Source organism: Borostomias antarcticus (assembly GCF_949987555.1).
Source record: "Borostomias antarcticus genome assembly, chromosome: 1".
Classification (NCBI taxonomy): Eukaryota; Metazoa; Chordata; class Actinopteri; order Stomiiformes; family Stomiidae; genus Borostomias; species Borostomias antarcticus.
The window spans coordinates 29,596,234-29,620,829 of record NC_140234.1 but is presented as its reverse complement, the minus strand read 5'-3'; the positions used below and the strand labels follow the sequence as shown (position 1 = coordinate 29,620,829).

The following is a 24,596-nucleotide window of genomic DNA, read 5'->3' as shown; positions in this document are numbered from 1 at the left end:
AATCTGGTTTCCATTTGAGTGTCAAGAAGGCATCCTTTTCGGTGGTTGACAAAAGCTGCTATTTCAATATGATTATATGCTAAAAAGCCTGGCTGGAAGTCCGCAAATACAGGGATCGGCACACATGATTTTTCCCTTTCTGGTTTTCCTTTAATTTGCAAATCTTGTAATCTAAGCCCGGAGCTGACTGAACCAGCTCCTAAACCAGTGCTGCTGTAGCAGCCAAGACTCCAATCTGGTTTCCATTTGAGTGTCAAGAAGGCATCCTTTTCGGTGGTTGACAAAAGCTGCTATTTCAATATGATTATATGCTAAAAACTGTGCGAGGACCTTAGTAAGTTTACGAACAGGCCCCAATGGAAAGCAGCGCGCCGCGCCCCTCTGGGGTTATTTACAAAACACTTCTGCCGAGGCCGGCACCCGGCCCGCGCCATTCAGCCAGGGGTCAGGGTTTCAGCCTTTCAGCGCCACGCATGTTTTCAGCATTAGCACTGAGCGGCGTCTGGGTGCTCGGCCAAGCCCATCAGCCCCCCCCCCTCCGTCGGCGGGGGCGCGGACACGGCATCGGCCCCTGAAAAACATGGGGAAGGTGGTCTTCATCAAAGTCCAGCCGAAGACACACTTCCTTATTTCATTTCCTGGGGAGGAAATATCGAGTTATTTTTTTTCTTCTCGCTGTTCTGGAAGAGGAGCAGGGTGAGGGGGGGGGGGGAGATGGGGGGTTGAGGGAGGGAGGGAGGGAGGGCATGGGCTGGGTATGGACAGAGAGATGAAAGCAACCCGCCTGGGGTTCTCTCTCTCTCGCTCTCTATCCCTCTTTCTTCCCTTCTTTGCCAGGACAGGACATAGTGGGCCCACTCCCCAAGGGTGCCTCATCTCTCTCTCTCTCCCCTTCTCTCTCAGTAGGGGGGGATTCTGATACTGCTTCCCTCCAGTACCCCCTCCACCTCCACCCCCCCTGGACTGGTGTGGCTGGTCAGTGAGCCCACGCGGCTGGCTCTTCCTCAGACTGACTGCTCCCCGAGCCCCCGGCAGCACACGCCGTGGTGGGGGTCCTTTGATGCGTCTTATTACACAAGGCAAATTACAGGCTTTCAAACCCACTTAAGATTTGTACCTCGTAACGTCTGAATGTCACAGAGAACGGTCCCAAAACCCTCCACCCCTTCCTGCAGTTTCGTTTAAAAGGGAAAATATCATAAAGGCCAACAAGACATGGCGGTGCTTCACCTTCTCCGTGTATCAAAAGTCTCTGTCACTTCCCGGTCAACCTCAAGTCAGAGGCCTGTCCAGCTCCAGCATGTCAACATGGTACGCTACACGCATTCCGAAAGTAAACACAAAATCATCGCAAAGTAAGAATTTACTAATACCCTTCTAACACTGGTCGTCAGCATCTTCACAACATCTCGCCACAACTCGACCTGCTTACTGTAATGTCAAAACAACTGCTTAACCCCATCCCCCGTTTATCAAGTATCAACACATGGTCAATGGACATTTTTTGAAGGGAGCAAAGGTCATAATATGGCGATGGTGATGGATTACAGCCTAGCCGGACCGTATCAAGGAAGGCGTGTTGAGGCGTGTGAGAGATGCTCAGAGCGGGAGCCCCTGTGCCTGGGGGTCTGCTAGGAGCCTGAGGGCCCCTGTGCCTGGGGGTCTGCTAGGAGCCTGAGGGCCCCTGTGCCTGGTGGTCTCCTCGTCGCACGAGGCCCCACCGAAACGGGGCGCCCAATAAAAACGCGCGACGCCTCGCCGCCGTCTGATGGGCCCGGGTCTCATGGTCATGGTTAGCACATGTGGAAACTGGATTACAAGTGTGTGCTTGTGCAGAGTTAAACTTTGACCTCCTTCCAAAAAGGTCATTTGGCTAACAGCTCATGCGACTGCGATTCCATGCGATTGACGTCAGTCCTACACTGTAAAAGCGGTGAATCAGGTCACTGTGAGACTCCTTCACGAGAGAAAGGTTCCCTTCAGGGACTTCTACTCCTTCAACTTGTTTGGATACGAATTAAATATGAAAGGGGGAGTGTAAGACGTGACACAAGGGGGAAATCCGCACTCTCAAATATGTTTTAACTGCTTTTAATGCATATTTGCAGCAGACAACAAACGTGTTTCAGCACTCCGGCCTTCGTCAGCGTTTTCAGTGTATGACATGACCCACTTCCTGTTGACCCAGGAAGTGATGTTACAGGCGCTGCATTCTACTCACCCAGAGGACCCGGTGCTCTTGCACACCCCGAGGAGAGGCCTCTTGTCGGCGAAACCATCCGTCTTCAGAGGACCTGAGGGAGGGAGGGAGGGAGGGAGGGAGGAGGAGGAGGAGGAGGGACAGAGAGAAACAGAACAACAGAGTGACATAACAAAGAGGGACATTCATTAAAGAGGCCTCTTGTTGCTGACGCCAGAGCACCAAATAGCCACTTGCCTTTATCGAGCACCCGGGCTGCTAATGCTACAGGATGCGTGTTGATCACATTACAACAGCTACCCTCGAATCATTTTTCCAACGGAAACTGAGGGAAAAAAATAACCACAAAATACAAAAACAGGGCGCACCATTTCCCTGTCAACGTAGGAGGGACACGTCCTCCTGCACCGGGTTCGCATAAACACTTAAGGGGAACAAAAATTTAATTAACATGTCAGCATGCAAGACATTCAAAAAGTAGACTTAGTGGGGAATGGAAACGCTACTCTGAGCAATGTGTTGAAGTCAAACAATCTTCCCCCTCAGAATGAGAGAGGGAGAGAGAGAAACGGAGAAAGAGAGAGAGAAGGGAGAGAGAGCGTGACAAGAGAGCGAGAGAGCAAGATGCGAGAGAGAGAGACAGAGAGAGAGAGAGAGAGACAGAAGGGAGAGAGAGCGTGACAAGAGAGTGAGAGAGCAAGACGCGAGAGAGAGACAGAGAGAGAGAGAAACCAGTTCAAAGTTGTATCCGCCTCTGTGTTTAATTCTATGGGTTTTGTGGAGGGAAGCAAATTGCAGTATGGTATAAGGCCAGTAGGCATATTTAAAGGGTGAAGAAAACATGTTACACTAAGTCGACAGATCCCATATTTTCCCCAATTCTCTGATTCATAAAGGAGGAGGATGGCGGGGGGGGGGGGGCAGATTGAAGAAGATGTTAGCCTTTGGAGGGTTGTAATTTGGGCTTGACAGTAATCAGTGCGCGTTCCTGTGGTGTGGCGCGGGGGAGAACGCTGTTCTCCAACCCTTCACACTCCACAGCCTCTCTTCTGTCCTCATATTTCTGTCATCAGACATCACAACCGCTCTCCGTATTAAACTGAAATACCAATGCGATGGCTCCAAAAAACGGCTACATTTTCTGAAAGAGGGGGGTTTAAGGAGAATAAACAGTGGAAATACACACAAAAAAGATATAGGTCTAGTATTTGACGACTGTGATTTTGCTTTGGTTACAAGTGCCGATTGTTTGACTTCAATGTCAACATTTGTATGTTTGTGCAATAGTGTGACCACGTGTGTTGATCTAATTTATAACATGAGACATTTAAGACAACGTGTTTGCTGTTATACTTTCCAGAGTTGTTTCCGAAATTAGGAGTCTAGGCGCGGCCACTGAAGGGTCTAGGTCAGGAACTACTGACTGAAACGCCTGCGATTCTCACTTCCATTCAACATATTAACGGAAGAGGAACAGCTGCGTATTTAAATCACTTGTCAATGCGCATCTATTGTATTCCCGTGACACTAGCGGGATGCCCCTGTTTTTCCAAGACGACGGAAGAGCATAGGTTACAAACTCTGGGAGGAGGGGATGAACGGATTTTCTCCCCTTCGGAAAACCGGCACTTCCTTCGCTATTCTGAGAAAGGGACCTTGCCTTATTAAAATCGACACCTATTTTCAGGACTTTCCAAAATCCGCCCACCCAGGCTCCAACGTCACAAACAATTGGCCTTTTAAAAGCCGGCCACAGTGCAACACTGTTTGTGCCCTGGCAGATTGCAATCAGTGTCCTCTCCTCCACCAGTACAATTCATTTTTCTATTCCGTGGAGAGAATCGCTCCCCTCATGTGTCGGTATCTGCTGCTTCTTATTACTGTAGTTTGCTTTCATCTCGTTCCAGAGCCCCCTTCAATGCCGTCATTGTGCATTGTTGAAATCTGCCAAAAGACCGGAACATGGACGGAGAACAAAAAGCTGATTTTCTCACCAAGAAATGCCACATGCTATCGGCTCTGGGAGCTTTTCACAGTGCTGAATGATACCTGCAGTGACAGCACATTCAGACTTCGTGCCTGGAGAGGAAGAAATTGGCGGAACACGGGAAATCCAATTGTATCTCGGGCTTATAGACGTGAACGTTTTATATTATGTACAACTGTGTGTGCGTGTGTTCCCGTTAGACCTGGATGTCAGAGTATTTGTTAGGCGCACAGATCACCATGGCGACTGTTCAACTGAAACTTTGATCTTGACTGTACTGTGGTGTGTGTACGGGGAACACAGAGAGAGCTAAACCCACAGAAATATCCACTGTTTTTTAACGTTTTGTCGTGTTTACTTCACAATTGCTCCAGTTAGCTTTAAGAAAACTCTTGTGAAAGTCCTGCCTGTCCGTGGTGTGCTGAGGTAATTCTTCACCTCCTCCCTTCCCTCCCTTCGTGGTCGGATTAGAAATGATTAGATAAAAACCCTGAGTACGTCGTTCACTGGGCTGTTTCTCTTCCTTGGCTAACCTTTAATAAATGCAATTACCCCCCCCCCCCATAATACAATCGGGCCAATGAGACAGTTGTGATCAGAGATTCAGAGGGGTACGAGGGAGGGAGGGGGGAGAGGATGGAGAGATAGGGATGAAAAGAAAAATGGTACAGATAGAGAGAGCAGGGGAGAGGAAGGGACAGAGAGAAAAGGGAGCTAGAAAATAGCAATGAGACAGACATGTTTTTTTTCCACCGTCAGTTTGGCAGCAGAGAGTCTCTCACTTCAGAGGCAACTAGAGCCAGCTGAGGCCAGGCCAACACTAATCGTCAAGGACTGCCTTTAATATTAGGATGAGAGCATGGAGGAGAGAGAGGGAGAGGGCTAGGGCCACTATTAAGGAACACAGGGCATCAGTCTTTCATTTTTACCATGATGCATCACGCAGTGAAAAAACCCTCTGCAACCCCAAACTGAAAAAAATACGACGCACTTCACTTAATTTCAAGCGTCGTCCTTGAACACTGTCAACAGATTTTAAGTTTCTAAGTGATTATTTTTTGGGAGGAAGGAATATTCATGATGAACGTCCCTCGAAAGGCATAAATTCAAGCGAGACGGCCTTCCCCCACTTTTACAGATTTGGTGAATAAATACTGCAGAGGCCCCAGCAGAGGGAGGAGTGGTGAGGGAGGCGGAGTTCGCGTGACGTCACGTGACAAGGTGAAAACCGCTGAGCGTTTCTCTCGATGCCGTAACGACAGCATCTTAGGATGCGTCTAGATCAAGATTCAAGATTGCTTTATTTGTCACATGTAATGTACGGTGTACAATCACAGAAACATTTTGTTGCTGACTCCAAGATTATGCTCATTACCGTTAGACTCCAATACTAATAATTTACAAATTACAAATTTGAAAATTTTGTCTCTGGGACTAGTTAGAGGCTTGTATGGAAACTAGTTATGGAATAGTTAGAGGCCTGAATGGAGAGAAATTAGAGGCTAGTTAGAGGCCTGTATGGAGAGAAATTAGAGGCTGTTTAGAAGCCTGTATGGAGAGAAATTAGAGGCTAGTTAGAGGCCTGAATGGAGAGAAATTAGAGGCTAGTTAGAGGCCTGTATGGAGAGAAATTAAGCTGTTTAGAGGCCTGTATGGAGATAAATTATAGGCTGTTTAGAAGCCTGTATGTAGACTAGTAAGGGACTAGTTAGCTTCAAAGAAAATGGAGCCAATGATTTAAAACTTCCCTTAACTTCCCTTCCTTTAAAACTAAAACAATCCCAAGCCTTTTCTTTCCCCATGTGTGTCTATGGAAAGAGATCTTCTCAGCCCCCAGGGCATCATGTGCTGCGCTTAGCTGCCGGGTCGAGCCGTTCCTGGGGGCTTGATATGGACAGTGTGGGCAGGGAGAGTACGTGAGTAATGGGCAGCGGGAGCTGAGCCACGGTCAGGTGGACATACTCACTGATCAGAGGGGCTGGCAGGATGCGGGCGGCTCGCACTGGACCATGGCGCACAGAAAACAGCTCCTGGGCCTCGCCACTCAACTGAGAACAAACAACAACACGGGATATTACACACACACACACAAACACACACACACACACACACACACAGAAGGGCACAAGAAAACATGGACAGTGAACACAGACACACACAGGCATACACAGGCACATCTAATATTGACTGTAATGTGTATAGGCCTACACACACACACACACACACAACCACTTCAGAGTACAGACTCATTTTATGCTGTGCCAGAAACACACTCTGCACACCAGGGATCCCTTCACAACCAACCGATCATTCATAAACCCAAATACAACCACTAGACTAAACCGTACATCTTCCCACCACATTGGCGACTCCAGCCTCCCTGCTTCAGATATGGACGGAGAAAACAATGGCGCCTCAGTCTAGAAACCGCTCTCATTTACTCTGGTGGTAAAGTGTGAAACAGTCATGGAAGATATCATTCCAAACAGGCATCAGCGGGACAATAAAAGCTTTTTTCTACATTCACACTACAGGAGAAAAGACGATTTGTTGCTGAATGAAACAGAACTTTTTTTGTGCCTCTGTGGTTTGAGGCTAGTGTGGTTTGGCTTGTAGGGTAAAAAAATAATAATAATAAAAGTGTTGTGTTAGGGCAGAGCTACTCTCAATGCCAGCTAACTACGCTACTGATACACTACGTACTGTAAGCTACGCTAACTACGCTACTGATACACTACGTACTGTAAGCTACGCTAACTACGCTACTGATACACTACGTAAGCTACGCTAACTACGTTACTGCACGCTGTAGATCTATTATGTAGACACATTGAATGATCAAGATAGAAAGGATCATGTTTGTACGCTACTTCAGGGAGCAGAAGGGTGTTCCCCAATTAGAGGCAGCCCTGTACTCTGGCTTTGTACCAGGGGGGGAATCTGGAGGCCCTCCCAGCAGAACTACTGGTTCACAATTACAGAGGCCCCCCCAGCCTTAACATAAGGCCTCACATCTCAGATATCAGTCAAACTACAAAGGATAGCAAAACATGGCCTAACCATCTGAAATGTGCAGCCTTTTGCCTACTAATAACAACAATGCTTGAGAAAGACAAAAAATATAAGGCTAAGGCAAGTCGAAATTGAAGGTATAATAAGTTAGTGTTTGGTGGAGTAATCTGTTATGAGGTCAAGATTCAAGATTCCTTAAAAGTCTATTATACGGGTATAAGCAAGTAAAAACGCTTGGGTTTTGGCTCCTCAGCCAAGAACAGAATAATAATACTAATAAAAATCTAAATAATAAAACAGAACAGTGCTATACAATAGAACAGTGCTATACAATACAATAAAAGGTGAAAGTATGGTGTGCGTATCAGAAACGTCCAGAATCACAAAAAGAAACGTTTATTGCCATGTAGTTTACAAAGAACTAGGAATTTGCTTTTGGTCGTGGTGCAAACATGAAGACAAAATTGGACATGGACTGTGCAAAGACAGGACAGTACAAATAAGCAGTACAAAATAGGAATACTTTTTTTTTTTTTTATCTACAAAATGGAGTGTGGTTAGTGTATATACAGTGAGTGTACAAAGTGTAATGTGTGTGAGATGTGACGTGATATGATCGTGCAATGTACAGTGCAATCAGCGGCCTTGTGCATGTATTGCAGCGGTGACAGAGTCAGGGGTGGGGAGTCAGAGGGGGACACAAGCCTTGTTGATGAGGCTGATGGCCGCGAGTAAGAAGCTGTTTTTATGGTGTGAGGTTGTGGTCCTGATGGACTGCAGCCTCCTGCCAGAGGGGAGTGGTACGAAGAGACTGTGACCAGGGTGGGAGGGGTCGGCTGAAATCTTCCTGGCCCGCTTCAGGGCCCTGGACTTGTGCAGGACCAGAAGGGAGGGCAGGTTGCAGCAGATCACTTTCTCGGAGGACGTGCTGCAGGTTGAACTTGTCTTTGGCTGAAGCGGCGGAGTACCAGGTGGTGATCGAGGAGGTGAGGATAGACTTGATGATGGAGGTGTAGAAGAGTACCATCATTGTCTTTGGCATATTGAAGTTCTTCAGCTGCCTCAGGAAGAACATCTTGTTCCTTCTTCTTCAGGTGAGGGAGCTGAGGTTTAGCTCCCACTTCAGGTCCTGGGAGATGACGGTGCCCACCCCACCCCAGATGATGATGGGTGAAAAGTGCAAATGTGCACTGTTTACATTGTGTTTTTGTTGGTGCATATACAGATACATTGTGTCTGTGTCTGAGTGTGTCTGTCACAGGCAGGCAACCAACCATTAAGGCCTGGGTTACACAACATCAAGATGAAAATTAGAACAAAAGCGAAACAAGAACGACCTCCAGGTTACATGAGTGTTTTATCAGCGTCTCCAGAAGCTAAGGAGTTCACATGGACATGCTTATCACAGCACCGTTCACAGCACTGGGCATGTGTGTGCCTCTTGTAAATACACCCTGACAGTTATTTATGAAAACAATTTGTTCCTAAATAAACTTTTCAAATGCATTTATTTAGGGCTGCCTGTCTTCATCTAAAGGAAATCTTGGTCAGCCTGTTGTCAGGCCTACATTTCCAAATGAGGGTGATCCTATTCCTTATTTAGTAATTAACTAGTAGACCTAATTCGCTATTCAGCATAAGGTTGTATTATTATTATTATTATTATTATTATTATTGTTCTATTAAGATAATAGTCTTTTGATAGTAAGCTTGTAGGGCTGCTAGACCAGACGCTTCCACTCAACTCGCTTCCACTCAACCTCAAGTTGGTCTATCCAAGATCATATTCCATAACCTCTCATGTTGTCCATCCATCAAAATGATTTACATAAATGCACTTTCCAATGTCTGAATAAAATTATGCGAGCTTTGCTAGAGTCGGAGTCGCGCTCCCCGTTTGAGGTGGCAATCCTGAGTTTTAAATCAGTCTTGTTCTCTTCTTGAAGTTCCGGAAAGTTTTAGTTAGTCTTAGTGCCTTTAGTCTTAATGCAAATGGCCTGGATGATCCCAGTCTTGGCAAAATCGTATAGTCTGTGACTAAAAACTCCATGTCTTTAGATGTGAGAGGGTGTAAAAATTAAAAAAATATTTTTGAAGTCTTCTAGCGTATGTTTGGAGATTGCACTTTGTCTAAATTATATAATGCTGCTGCTGTGTCTGGAGATTGCGTTTTTACTATTATAATGCATAAACAGTGGCAGTGGCTAGTTCCAGTGCGAACTAGAATGGAGAAGTAAGACGCCTCCTTCCCTCCACTAGTCTGGGTGTCCACCTTGGGAAAGTGGTAGTACCCCCTAGCTCCCCTACCTGGGGTTACAGGTATAAACCCCGATGGACAAAGACCTAAGAGGAAGAGAGACCCGGCCTGGAGGAAGCCCGGCGCCCTCGTCTGGAGCCAGGCCCAGACGGAGAGCCCGCCTGCGAGCGCCTGGTGGCCGGGCTTACCATGGAGCCCGGCCGGGCCCAGCCCGAAAGAGCTACGTGGAAACACCATCTCCTCCGTCCCGTGGACCCACCACCCGCGGGAGGAACTGTCGGGGTCGGGTGCGCTAGGTGGCAGTGAATGCGGTGGGCACCGACGGACCGGACCCGAGCGGCAGAGGCTGGCTCTGGGGACATGGAATGTGACCTCGCTGGGGGGAAAGGAGCCGGAGCTTGTGAGGGAGGTGGAACGATACCAATTACACCTGGTGGGGCTAACCTCCACGCACAGCACCGGCACCGGAACCAAACTCCTGGATAGGGGTTGGACCCTGTTCTTCTCCGGAGTTGCTCACGGTATGAGGCGTAAGGCAGGTGTGGCTATACTAGCTAGCCCCCAGCTGAGCGCCTCTGTGCGTTCACCCCGGTGGGTCGCCTCCCTGCCTTAGGACTGTGGGGTGGGGGACTCTGACTGTGGTTTGTGCTTATATGCACCGAACAGCAGTTCAGAGTACTCAGCCTTCCTGCAGACCCTGAGTGGAGTCCTATTTGGACACGTGGGCAATGATGGAGAAACTTGGAGGGGCGTGATTGGGAGGCATAGCCACCACGATCTGAACCCGAGTGGTGTGTTGTTGTTGGACTTCTGTGCTAGTCACAGTTTGTCCATAACAAACACCATGTTCGAACACAAGGATGCCCACAAGTACACCTGGCATCAGAACACCTTAGGCCGAAGATCGATGATAGATTTTGTTATCGTATCAGCCGATCTGAGGCCATGTGTTTTGGACACTTGGGTAAAGAGAAGGGCAGAGCTGTCCACTGATCACCATCTGGTGGTGAGCTGGTTTCAATGGCAGGGGAAACCTCTGGACAGACCAGGAAAACCCAAGCGTGTAGTGAGGGTGAACTGGGAACGTCTGGAGGAAGAGCCTGTCCAGAGAGATTTCAATTGCCACCTCCGGTGGAGCTTCTCTGGCATCCCTGTGGAGGTTGAGGACATCGAGCATGAGTGGTCGGTGTTCAAAGCCTCCATTGCTGAAGCTGCGGCTGGGAGCTGCGGCCTGAGGGCCATAGGTACCTCAAGGGGCGGTAACCCTAGGACACCGTGGTGGACAGCGGTGGTCAGGGAAGCCGTCCGACTGAAGAAGGCGGCCTTCCGGGATATGTTAGCCCGGGGGACTCCAGAAGCAGTTGCAGGGTATCGGCTGGCCCAGAAGGCTACGGCTTCGGCCGTGACCAAGGAAAAGCAGCGGGTGTGGGAGGAGTTTGGAGAAACCATGGAGAAGGACTTTCGGTCGGCACCAAAGTGTTTCTGGAAGACCATCAGACACCTCAGGAAGGGAAAGCAGGGAACCATCCAAGCTGTATACAGCAAGGAAGGAGATAGTAGAGAAGTGTGGAGATAGGTCTGGCTATGCGAGACTAGGTCCTCAGTGACATGGACACAAAGGAACTTATAGTTGCTGACTCTCTCTACAGTGGACCCTACAGTGGTGATGGGCTCAGGCCTCTCTCCTCACTTCCTGTACACCACCATCAACTGGTGCAAAAACACTGCGTACGGCAGCCCGAGCCCTGGTCTCCTCAACCAGTGAATATTGCGCACCGGTGTGGTGTCGCAGCGCTCACACGCGCCTCATGGATCCGCCTATCAACGAAGCCTTGCGCATCGTGACAGGATGCCTGTGGACAACCTTCCCATCCTTGCAGGCATCCAGCCCGCTGGCCTCCGCCGCACAGGAACCACAGTACGTGTCGCCTACCAGGCCGTGGAGCCTAATCACCTGCTCCATGACAGGCTCACTGCAACAGCGGAGCCCCCCCGGACTCTCAATTGAGACACCCTTTTGTGCCTGCCGCACGGGATCTCCTGCAGCAATGATCTTAACATCAGTGAGGCAGGATGGGCGGACTACACCTGGCGTGCGCAGTGGGAGGTGAACACCTCCAGACTCGTGATTTCATCCCGGCCACCGGTCCCTTCCCCTACCAGGATGGACTTACCCAGACTGGCGTGGGTGAGGCTTAACCGCCTCTGGACCGGCATCGGACGTTTCCGCTCATCAATCAATGGGGCTTGGCATCCTGTGCGGCGTGCGAGTGTGGCTCTGAGGAACAAACCGCAGACCCCGTCATCCAGCACTGTCCGATATATCGGACACCCAACGGAATACGTGGCCTGACGGTCGTGGATGACGAAATGGTGAAGTGGCTCCTGGAGGTGTGCCCGAATATACAGCCCGGGTGAACGTAAGAGGACAGCCCCTCAGCCCCGAGCCTGGGGGGAGAGGACCACACCAACTAACCGAAATGATGAAGAAGAAGAAGAAGCTGGCCGTCCCCTCCTTTAATCAGCATGGACATAGCCTACATCCAATCACAATCACCCTCTCCAGGAAAGGAGTCAGTAAACTCTGCAATACTGATAGATTTATCAACACCGGACATGATAGAGTGTATCCGGTTTGGAGGCTAAAGGTTAAGTGGGGGGGCACAGACAAAGACCATGATGTGAGGAGGACCGAGACACAAAGAGGGATTTGTTCACACTGTAAGAAAAATAATCTATTCCAACTGTATGGTGTGGGCTTCAGTGGTGATGGTGGTGGTGTTGAAGTGTGTGTGTGTGTGGGGGGGGGGGGGGGGGGGGGCGCAGGGGGCACAGAGAAGGGAAGTGGGTGGGTGGGTGGGGGAGGCTGGCGGTTGAAGTGCCAGCCAAACCACAAAGTAAAAGCTACCAAGCGCAGAATAAAGGTCCCCCGTGGAGCGGCCTGCTCTTCCTGTGAGCGAGCCAGCAGGACAAGGGCAGGCGGGCAAGGCGGACAGGGCTGACGACGGCGTCTATTTACAGCACCAGTCACTGGTCCGGTGGCCACTAAGAGTGATAGCACTTGTGGCTTGGAAAATGCTGTCAAGAAATGACAATTGTACCACAGTTAACAGAACTGACCGTCAAACTTAAAAACAGGACATTTTGTACAAAACCACAGGATGAAAGTAAAACGTTAGCGGGCGGGTAGTTTCGGTAAGGACAGCCGTTTCCTCAAATCACCGAACAATGCCACTTTGGTCATCACAAGCCTCTCCACCATCTTGAGTTCATATGAGGTTGTCTGTCCAACACCCAGAGTAGCTGGCAACACTGGTAAAGCTCTAGTTGAGTTTGAGTTTATTTAATTCACAATCGCAGTTTACACTGAAAAAGATTGCAGAATTTACAAAAGCAGCTAATCTAAAAGGATACACATATTAAAAGACAAAATAAATAAATAAATAAATAAAATAAAATAAAATCTGACATTGCACATTAGCACAAAAAATGACCATCCAGACATAAAACGCAAAAACATGTCTCAGTATACACACAGAGATCTAGACTCACACATCACAGACAGGACAAGACCAGAGGATGATTATATAGACTTGTTATAAAGTCTGACAGCTGTGGGCAGGGTTGATGTCCTCAGACGTCTCGTCCGGCAAGGAAAGCCTGTGATGTTATTCCCTTTTCTGAGCAGTCTCTGTGTGTTTTCAGCTCTTGTTTGAGGGAGCAGGTCGAGTACGAGTTCCAATTCCTATATCTACTCTACAGTCAGCAGTTCACACAACAACGCTGGTTGACGGGAGTATAGTGAAGGTGTGTGAGCGTCTATCCTGCATCGGGCCCACACGGCTCCGACGCCGGGGTAAGCGGACTGGAGGGGCAGTCCCCTACCGGGCCTGGGCGGAGCCTTGACATGCGTAATGGCACATTGTCCTAAGCGCTAAAGCCCCACTTTTGTGATTCTTTTATGAAGTTAAATTACAGTGAAATGTGCATTATCACATTACCGACGCCCTAATCCGTGTGTTTTAAGTCCCTAAGACCATCCGTGGGGATGATCGCTCTTTTGCGCAATTAGTAGCCTTTTCAAAGTGGCGGATTTGGAGCCTGTGTTTTTATTAAAAGTGCTCGGGTGGGAGATTACCAGGAGCATGGGACCCGTTAGCAAGTTAAAGACGCACAGATACCAGGAGAACATGAGAGGGGTGGAGGGGGCTGGGATTCTCATGCTGGGGAGAGGGAGGGAGTGATGGAATTTGCCGGACTGTGCTCGGAAGGGGTTTAGGATAATGCCGCGCGGTCTATTGTGCATTACCCCGTAGCTCATCATCGCCTTACACAACTGTGTGTGTGTGTGTGTGACTGAATGACATTGACAGCCATCAGCAACGTTTCCCCTATTACATTAGCGCCTCGTGTCCATCTGCCCGCCTCGCAATACGCCAAATTGCTTCTTCTTGTTGTTGTTTTTTTGTTTTATTTATTTATTTAATTGTTGTCCATTCTACTCATTTAATTTGTGGGTCAGATGTTTTTATGGAAACTGGTGCCTGTTGATGATGTTTTATTTCTCTGGGCTGTACTGCCCTCAGCTGTGAACGACACAGATATGGTATCTGTCCATAACTGACTGCTCATGGATTGCCAGACATATTGGTACTGTAGGTGGAAATGGTTCTATATGTGAACTGCTCACCAAACAGTATAAAGTTCTTTGGGGTCCTTAAACTTCAGTTGACTTAAGTTTCCATCATGGACAGAACTCAAAATGAGAAGTGCGCTATCTATGGACCGGACTACATTTGGTGAGGACGTTATCGCCATTCTATCAAGCTGCAAAGCAGACGATGATAACTTTTCCTGGAATGTGTGTGTGTGTGTGCGTGCGCATGTGGGTGTGCGTGTATGCGTGTGTGTGTGTGTGTGTGTGCGCGTGTGATGGAGAATATCAGTCTGCCTGTGTCAGAGACTGTAGCCGTGCCAGTTTTAATAATAACACTGCCACCCCCAGACACCTCTGTTCAAAGCAGGTCGTTACCCTCCCAACACCTCTTCAGCAAGACAATTAGCTCACGCCAGTCTGCATCTTATCAGCCCATAGCGAGCGCCTCCTCTCCAGTCAAAGATCCCAGTCTGAGAGGGCGATAATGCGCACACACACACACTGTCAGAGGGAGTGTGTTGGCGTGTGTGTCAGTCTTGTCTCTCGTTCCTCAGCCATTACAGAGGGTGTTGGCTTAGCGACTGTCACAAACACTTCACAGCCACTCAGGGCGAGAGTCCAAGGCGCTTTCATCACTTACTTAGAACCCATGGTAAAAACACAGCCAAGAAACATACCATGAACTGCCAAACGCAGAGACAAACACACGAGAGGAAAAAGAGAGAGATAGGGGGTGTAGACCGGCAGCAACACTGAGTGATAGCAGATATGGGTTCAACTCCAATTCCACAGAGTAAACCAGAATTGAAATGGAACAGCTTGGTGGTCTGTACATCTCGTAGCACATGGGGCTAGCTGGCTATAGCTTTACATGGGGATAACTGGCTATAGCTTTAGCCTCAGAGTCTCCTTAATACCCACAGGAGAGCGACGAACGGCAGATATGTTGTTCATTGCAGCACCACACTTGGTCGACAGACTCTGTGCTCTGATTCTGAACGTGTGTGTGTGTGTGTGCGTGTGTGAGGGAAAGGGTGTGTGTCATTTCCCCTGTGGCTGGTGGATGTTTATAAAGGGACTGATTAAGGACTTTAGTCTGTTTAGATCTTGCAGGATGTATGTGAAGTTCGCATGTTTCGGTGACAGGCCAGGCATGTAATGTGATAGCCCTCAAGTGAGCTCTCTGCAAGAGTTGTGGGTTATTTGTTAAGTCGCAGAGCTGACAAAATCCTGTAATGATTTTCCAAAAGTTCCCAAAAGGAATTCCCCCAATTATATTTTTCCAATATTTCCTGGAAATTACTTTGAGGTTAAAAATGAGCTGGGTCATAAGAACGGACTTTTCAACCGTCTAGGCTGAAAACGTTTTAGACTCCATCTTAAAAACGTATGAACTTTAAGACTCAAACTGGGAGAAAAAAAAATGTATAGATTAATAAATACAATTAAAATGTCACCACTACTGAAAGCATATTCTCTTTCATTCATCTTGTCGTCTTTTTTAAATTCCACTTTTACATCAATCCATCATTCCCCAGACAAAACATGACCCCTCAAATGACACAGGTCAGGTCAACACAAATCCCCCTCCTAAGCATATCAAATGGCCTCCATCTTGGTGTCTGTGCCTGACTCCTCATTGACAGGGAGGGGAGAGACTAGGGGCAATGAGGCTGCGACCTGTCTGTCTGTCTGTCTGTCTGTGTGTGTGTGTGTGTGTGTGTGTGTGTGTGTGTGTGTGTGTGTGTGTGTGTCGGTCTGTCTGTCTGTCTTGTGTCTGTCTCTGTGTGTGTGTGTGTGTGTGTGTGTGTGTGTGTGTGTGTGTGTGTGTGTGTGTGTGTGTGTGTGTGTGTGTGTGTGCGTGCGTGCGTGCGTGCGTGTCTGTCTGTCTGTCTGTCTGTCTCTGTGTGTGTGTGTGTGTGTGTGTGTGTGTGTGTGTGTGTGTGTGTGTCTGTCTGTCTGTCTGTCTGTCTGTCTCTCTGTGTCTGTCCGTCTGTCTGTGTGTGTGTGTGTGTGTGTGTGTGTGTGTGTGTGTGTGTGTGTGTCTGTCTGTCTGTCAGAGACTGTCAGAGACAGTCCGTCTCATAATGGTGGCCTGTGGGTGTCAGTCCAACATCTGTCTGTAACTGTGGCTCCTGGAGGATTGTGTTGGCTCTTGCCGTGCGTTGGTTGGTCTGAGCTCTGCTCACCGGCGTGTCTGTGTACGGTCGGCCTAGCTTCACCCACATCCCAACGGTCACAAAAGTACTGCAGTCTGTCAGTCAATATGTACATATGACTAAAAGGGAACGAAGTCAATAAGGCGACACAATTGTATTTACAACTGGTATGTAAATGTAGCCTAGAGTCTCAGTCTGCAAGGCCCTATACCACCCTGCCTTGCTGAAACAGCTGTAAGTCGTCTTTAGAATAAAGAACTCTACTGCATAACTAGAAGTGCATTTCTATATAGATCAATGTGTATTCCACATCTCAAACTGCATCTAAGATATACAATGACCATGCCCTAGTCACTACTGACACCTAGTGGGTGTAGAGTGGCACTGCATTTCCAAATGCATATCTTACTATTGTCTGTTTGATGTGTTCATGTAGTATCTTTTAAATCACAAGATCCAACCAGTTCTAAACACGCAGTGCTCAGTGGGTCTACGGAGAATACTTCAAAACACGTGCCGGCCACATGGCTGTGTGTCATGAACTGTGAGTTGAGTTTTTACAACACTCCATTCATCAATACCGAGAGAGATATGCGTTTATCAGCAATGCATGGACACTGGCAACAGACGCAGAGCTCAGATAGGTCTGTCATCTTCAGCAGGCGTCAGACAGACCCGAGAAAAAAGGCATTGACTACTTTCGGAGCACTTCATTCAGCTTCTGTACAAAATGCTGAAACCAACAGAACCATCACACACACAAAAAAAACTGGGGCCACCCTAACCAGAGCAGGCTCCAACCATCTTCAGCCCAGGTGCAGGAAGGCGTCCGAGACAGAGACCGGGGGTGGTGCTACTCACTGATATGCTCCAGATCTGCATGCCGTCGGAGTAGCCAATCATCAGGCAGAGGGGAGGGTCACTGCCTCCGCCGTGGATCTCCATGAACTCCGGGGAGCGAGACGTATCTGGAGGAGAGGGGGGGGTATGGTCAAGCACATAAAGTACAACACCCAGAGCTATGGACATTGTCTAATGATTCAACACAGATCATTAGACAATGACTGTCCAAATCACTCTCTAAAGAAACGCAAACAAAATGACTCTGCAAATGTATTTTTTATTTATTGACTTACTGTATTAACCTTTATTTACAAAGGCAAATCAGGGTGTTGGTTGGCTGTTTATACTATAAATAGAATAGTTTAAATTTCTCTCCCTGCCTGCAGGTTTCTGTGTTGTTTTGTTTGATTTATATGATTTCCTTATTGATTGCATTAACAGATGAAAACGGCATGCAGGCTAAATGTGTCTCCTCAGAAATTAAACAATATCCAATCTTACTTTTGAGCTCTCTGTAATTTGGTATTTGCAACACAGGCTGTGACATTGACTGGCAATCAAGGCAAGGATGCCACCTTGTGGGACTTTAGTGTTAGTTCTACATGTCAAACCTTTTCGATTACCAAATGTTTTTTACTTTATTTAAGTTTATATGAATAAGAATAACCAGGTGTCCATTCCACTCCCTCCATCAAAAGCTGTGTAGGCTACTCCATGGAACACTCAACCAGGAGGAATGAATGCTGGGCTGTCATGAAATTCTAGAACTAGAATGCTGAGCTGTCATCAAGATTCTAGAATTAGAATGCAGAGCTGCCATGGAGATTCTAGAACATTCATTCATTCATTTATTTAATCTTTATTTATTCTTTATTTATTAATCTCTCATTTACAATAACGTCAAGAAAATGTCACATAATATAAAACACAAGATAGCACCAAAAAATAGAGTAATACAACACTTTATCCAACTGAAACAATAAACAATTACTATTTAAAAAGTTTTTAAAATAATTGCATATGTTGACAGAATTATTGGTGATCAAAGATCTAAACTGACCAATGGATACCAGTGTGTTGAGTTTCTGGATGGATTGTAGGATGTTTCGTGTGTTGGGGGCAGAGAAGCTGAAAGCAGACTTCCCAGTTTCAGTGTGAACTCTAGGAACCTGAAGTACAAGCCAGTCACTGGAACGAGTGTGGTAAGATCCAAAGAACCAATTCAACAGCGAGGAGATATAAGATGGTTGATCACATATAATGCCCTTGTGTATGAACAGATGGCACCACTTTAAGAATCAGAAAGGTTTATTGCCATTTGCTCTTGTCCCGAGTCAGGGGGGGACATGAGTCATGTTGATGAGGCCACGGGGAAGAAGCTGTTTCTATGGCGTGAAGTCTTGGCCCTGATGGACCGCAGCCTCCTGTCGGAGGGGAGTGGTACGAAGAGATTGTGGCCAGGGTGGGAGAGGTCGGCTGCAATCTTCCTGGCCCGCTTCAGGGTCCTGGAGTTGTGCAGGACCAGGAGGGAGGGCAGGTTGCAGCCAATCACCTTCTCAGAGGATCGGATGATGCGCTGCAGTTTGGCCTTGTCGTTGGCTGTAGTTGACGGAGTACCAGATGGTGAAGGAGGAGGGGAGGATGGACTTGATGATGGAGGTGTAGAAGAGTACCAACATTGTCTTTGGCATGTTGAATTTCTTCAGCTGCCTCAGGAAGGACATCCTTTGCTGTGCCTTCTTGGTGAGGGAGCTGATGTTTAATGATGATGACGGTGCCCAGGAAGCAGAAGGAGTCCAAGGTGGCCACAAGTGAGTCGTTTGGAGTGATGGGGGGGACGGGTCTGGGTTCTTCCTGAAGTCATTTTTTGAAGTCTACAACCATCTCCACTGTCTTAAGAGCGTTGTGCTCCAGGTTGTTTTGGCCGCAACAGGACAGCAGCTGGTCGATCTCCCACCTGTAGGCGGACTCGTCTCCCTCGGAGATGAGTCCAATGAGGATGGCGTCATCCGCAAACTTCAGGAGCTTGACAAACTGGTGGCTGGAGGTGCAGCTGTTCGTGTACAGGGAGATGAGTAGGAGGGAAAGAGCCCTGTGGGGAGCCGGTGCTGATGGACCTGGAATCAGAGATGTTTTTGACCAGCTTCACATGCCGTTTCCTGTCAGACAGGAAGTCAGTGATCCAGCTGCAGGTGGAGTTAGGCATGCGCAGCAGGGCAAGCACATACTCCAGTGTGGGTGGGAGGATGGTGTTGAAAGCAGAGCTGAAGTCCACAAACAGGATCATGCCGTAGGGGAATGTAGCAAAGGTTTACTGCATTGTCCACAGACCTGTTGGTTCTGTAGGCGAACTGCAGAGGGTCCAGGAGTGGGTCTGTGATGAATTTGAGGTGCAGCAGAACAAGGTGCTCAAAGACCTTCATTACTACAGAGGTCAGGGCAACAGGCCTGTAGTCACTGACGCCAGTGATCCTTGTTTTCTTGGGGACAGGGATGATGGTGGAGGATTTATCACAAGATAAATTTACCTCAGGACTGAAGTCACTTTTACATTTCATTTGAACGTTTCACAATTCTCCCAATAGCTTTTCAACATTTAAATCAAATCAAATGTTGTTGCAGTCGCTCTGTTGGTGGCGGCAGCCAAGATAGAGCCTCAGGATATGGAGACACCCTGACGCCCTCCATGGTGCCAAAGGAGTGGGCAGCCACACCACCCAGTGGACAGAGTTGTTATGACCCTCCACTTTGACTGCCCCACATTCCTCCCACTGATGGCTACTGAGACAATGACAGCCAATCCCCGCCAGAGGACAAGAAACACCCTGGCCACGTCCAGCAACATGACCCACCAACCAGTGGCCCAGGAGGCTCCAGCTGGAAGCTTTGAGGAAGCTGTGGTCCAGATCCTGAAAGGAAAGGCCCTTCAAGGAATCTCCTGCCTTCTGGTTAGAATGGGCCTGCTGTTTGGAATCCCTGCCAGTGCTGGGGGGGCTTTGAGGGCATGAAGAACACAGGGGGGGGGGCGGACATGGCACTGGGAGGAGTTGTATCAATAAACACTGCTCTGGTTAGATGACTTTGAGAATTGTCTATTAACGCATCCTCTCAGGTTATCAACAGAGCAGATCAGGGACTGGAACACAACTGGGGGCTCAACCAATAAGAGAGCCAGTCGGTCCAAAGGGAGGGGCCGCACAGCACACCGATGAGAAGATTAGCTCTGGGAAGATTAGCTCCTTCCTCCAGCGAGATCTCTTCCATTTTATTGATCAATTCAAATTCTAAATAAAACCAGAAATCATATTTGCATAAAAGCTTTGGGGATTAGATAGGATAGAACTTTTATTCTAACCATTTTCTGAACTGTTGGTAAATAAAATGCATTGCTCAACATTGAAATTGGCCTATACGTATACTGTAGTACACCTCAATACAAAACTTCAGCTCAATCTCCTTTATTGGAGTACTTAAATCCTTATACTCCCAATGTAAGCCATGTGTTTTTGAGCAATTTAATGTATATTTAGCATGCTAAAAATCAGGGTTGAAAGACTGAGAAGTCCTACTCAAACTTTGCTGTAAATAAATCTTAAGTGGTTGAATGTTCTATAAACACAGAGAACGATAGTGTCTAACAAACACAGCTGCTGTCAGATTGAAGGGGAGATCTAGCCTGCTGGCTGGCAGACAAACACACACACACACACACACTGGTGTGAGTGAGCGGCACAAGACCTGTCATTCAGCATTGTACTGAGAAATGAACCATCAAATGGTTGAAAAATGGGGCCAGCCAAAGGAACCATTCATGCCACATTCTAACTTGTTTTCTGATGAGGCTACCTCTCAGCATTTTGGCCTATTTCATTACGCTGCCGAGAAAAGATTATAAAGTAAAATTGTGGTCAAATTTTAGAAAACAAACATGTCAGAGTCAAGACATCAAATGGGTCTCAAAATGAGAAACTGGGCTAAGAATCCATAGCAAAGCACTCATCTTTTGTAAACTGCACTGCAATTCAGTTGTTTAACTACAAAATTGCACCATTGTAATAAACCAGTCTACACTGAAATAAACTAGCCAACCAATTGTAAACAGAGCAAGACACAGATGCAATATATAAAGAAGGTGCAGTAGTAGGTTAAATCAGAAGGACCACGGACCTGTTCCTTTAAGAGTGTCTACCTGTGGTGGGGGCTCCTCTCAGCCTCAATGACATTGCATCATTTCAGAGAAGGGGGTGACTCAGCCATCAGTCAAAGCAGAAGTATCTATGAAGTATCTATCTACCTATCTAGAAAGTATCTATGTGTTTTAAGGGGAGACACTACAGTTGAATAGGATTTTTTTTCCTTTAAAGATATCCTCATGCATTTTTACCAGTTTAATCTTCACATCAAGAGAAATATATTTTGTATTACACTTTCTCTAAAAAAAAAAAAAGTTTAGGTATGCAAATTAGGCAATAACTCATTAAATATGCATATATTTGCATATATTTCGGTACCTACTAAACAATGGATAAAGTCAGGCTTAAAGTTTTACTTTTGTTTTGACAATATACTAAAAACTTAAATATTTACAGCTGGGTTTGTGAATACAAGCTTATTTTCAAGAGATATTGAAAAAATACTGCATGCACCCATTAAAAATATTTTTTGCCGTATTTTTAGACACAAAATGCAACCTAAAATGAAAAGACAACAAGATATTCACAATTCCAGCTGTAAATATTTGCAGAATACATCTGAGAGTCAGTATGTAAAGTTTAGCGAATGCAACTGCCCTGGAAGTTGAGATAGCAGGTACCGAGTGCCGTCAGGTACTGAAAAAACGTAATTTTAAGAAAATGGCAGATCAAGATAAGCATTATGCATTCATATGCTTATTTCACAGGTACATAAATTTTTAAAATAGCAGTTTTTAATCAAGTCTCGCCATTTCTCTGTTAATGTAGTGATAGTATACATGTTATAGTAGAAGAATATTGAAAAATCTGAAAATGTAAGTTTGGAAGAAAAATACCATTTGCCTGTAGTGTCTCCCCTTAAACAACATGGTAAAGAATAAAATTGACACAGTGATGAGGATCACTTACAAAACCATTGAGACTGTCTATATATGTACAGTAGTACCTACCATTGATGTCAGCTTTCTCAAATCGAACCCAGATAATTTTCTCTTTCTCGTCAGTCGGGGGCGCTCCAGTGTACGCCTTAAATTGGAGAAACATGACAGAGGTGAGTGGGGCATGAGAACAAAGATGTACAGTGCAGGATTCATATGGAATCATAATCACTACACATCCATCTGTTCCATCTCTGATTTCATATTTCACCATTCAGCTCTATGCTATTACATCTCATAAAACAGTCAAATGAGAACACGCTTCCAGTGTGACAAACTGAAGACATTTACTTTGTCATTTAGCAGAAGCTTTTATCCCAAGCAACTTACAATAAGTACTTTTGTCAGTAGAGCAAAGCCTTCTATAAGAGCAAGCAACACCAGTAGTCACGGTGCTAGAACAAGAGTAGCATAACACCTACCTGGGGGACCACATCTTGCAGGAATGTCACAACACTTTCCATATAAGACTGCTCCCTGAAATAACAGAGAGGTTCAGGTTAGTTCTGTTTGTCTAACAAGATGACCAACACGTGAACAACTTCTGAGTTGTATATTTGAAGCATGTTGTGAAAACTATAAAGGTCTCCTTCCAGTATTGAGATATTATTTGATTGAACTTTGAGATGAGGGGAAAAAGTGTCAAAACAACATATCAAATCAATAATCAACATCAATAATCAATCAATAACAACCATCACGTGATTGGCTGTCATGTCTAAGCAATTCAACTGGTGAATAGTGAAAATGTGTTATTGACTGTGTGTGTGTTCATATATATATATATATATATATATATATATATATATATATATGTGTGTGTGTGTGTGTGTGTGTGTGTGTGTGTGTGTGTGTGTGTGTGTGTGGAGGGGGCCTCTTCCTTACGTGGCAGCCTGTGCTCGCACCACCACCCCTCCAGCACAGCGGCTAGGTCTGCGCGGAGAGTCTGACGCCATTATGTCTCCAAGTCTTTATTCTTCAGAGAGAAGAAGGGGACATCACTGTTAGTATTCAGCAGAAGGGGACATCACTGTTAGCATTCAGCAGAAGGGGAGGTCACTGTTAGCATTCAGCTGGAGGGATTTCATTGTGGGCCATGTCTAGACCAATTAGCCTTGCTTTCCATTAGTTTCCCAGAGGACCTGACTGCTAGGGAGACCAGGGTTGAAAAAGTTGAAATGGACTGGAAGAGGGGAGTCCAAACCTTCTATTGTACCATTCAATCTACCAGCAGCTCATCAAGTTGGAGGCCGAGTCAGCTGAGCTAGCCATTAAGTAGAACTGTGTGTGCTAAATGGAAGTTGGTGTGAAAACATGCAGGATGAATCTCTCCAAGATGGTCGGGCTATACACAAGCCTATTCCAATTTTGTTTGTGGTTAAAACAGACATTGAACATTGCATAAAATAACTTAAACAAGTAACAACAGGAACTTGACTGACATTGCAATCTCTAATTAGTGTCTCTCTCATTAGTCTTATCACCTTTCTAGCTAGCTTATGTATGTGTGTGTATTTGTATGTGTATTTTGGTACCAAATCCTGTCCCCGTGTTAGAAAAACAATCAGTGACATTATCTAATGTAGCGAACTCTGGCTACAATTCTCATCAACTAGCCAGTACGGGCTATAACGTTACATACAGACTGTCAGATAGCTTTTGATGTAGTAGCCTAAACTTTGATTATGTGATAAACTAAGTCTGGTGGTCTCGACAACAACATTACTAGCTAACGTGAATGAAGTCGCAGTAGTGGCCACAAGTAGTCAAAATAGCTCTATAAATACTACTAGCTAGCCAACGTAATTGAGGTAACTTAGCAATTAACGTTAGCTATACTAACCGGCATAAGGCAGGCAACTAATTTTGCTGCCAGTGCCACTTCTTAATAAGTTAATGTGTTAAATTGTCAAGTGACGTTGTCCAGCTTGCTTGCTTTATTAGCTGTCAATTTGACATACAGACACATTAACACGTATTTGTGGGCAGCAATGCAGAGTGGCTAGACACTTCGTTTCAGCTGGCTGGAAACGCAGTGATTGCAAAATAGCCGACTGTTTATTAATTCTAGGTTAGCACTAGGTAGCTTCCCAGCTAGCTGGCTTCAGATGTTAGTTAGCCAGTGTGAACTAGCTAGCTAGCACCTTCTTACTAGCTAGCTGGGCTCTTCTGGCACTGTCCAAGGCCAAAATAACATTTAGGAAAAAAGCTTAATTTGATCTCACAACATGATGTCAAATTTATTTTAGGCAAACAATACTAACCCAAGACGTTTTGTAGGCTTGTTTAGTTGAACGGAGCTCAAACGCCAAAACAGTGTAGCGGAACTGTTGAGCAAGTGTGCAAGCCA

General features: G+C 46.4%; 1 protein-coding gene across 1 annotated transcript in view; it reads right to left on the bottom strand.

Annotated features, from left to right (window-relative positions):
• bcas3 (BCAS3 microtubule associated cell migration factor) overlaps positions 1 to 24,546 on the bottom strand; it is a 304,635-nt gene extending 280,089 nt beyond the window's left edge. Inside the window, exons 1-7 of the mRNA XM_084443162.1 lie at positions 24,511 to 24,546; positions 23,132 to 23,222; positions 22,669 to 22,723; positions 22,259 to 22,334; positions 17,134 to 17,240; positions 6,154 to 6,235; positions 2,222 to 2,294 (exon numbers count right to left, since the gene is read on the bottom strand). Of these exons, the coding sequence (XP_084299288.1) occupies positions 2,222 to 2,294; positions 6,154 to 6,235; positions 17,134 to 17,240; positions 22,259 to 22,334; positions 22,669 to 22,723; positions 23,132 to 23,202 (464 nt within the window). The 5' untranslated portion in view covers positions 23,203 to 23,222; positions 24,511 to 24,546. The remainder of the gene's footprint in view (positions 1 to 2,221; positions 2,295 to 6,153; positions 6,236 to 17,133; positions 17,241 to 22,258; positions 22,335 to 22,668; positions 22,724 to 23,131; positions 23,223 to 24,510) is intronic.
• Between the last annotated feature and the right edge of the window lie 50 nt (positions 24,547 to 24,596).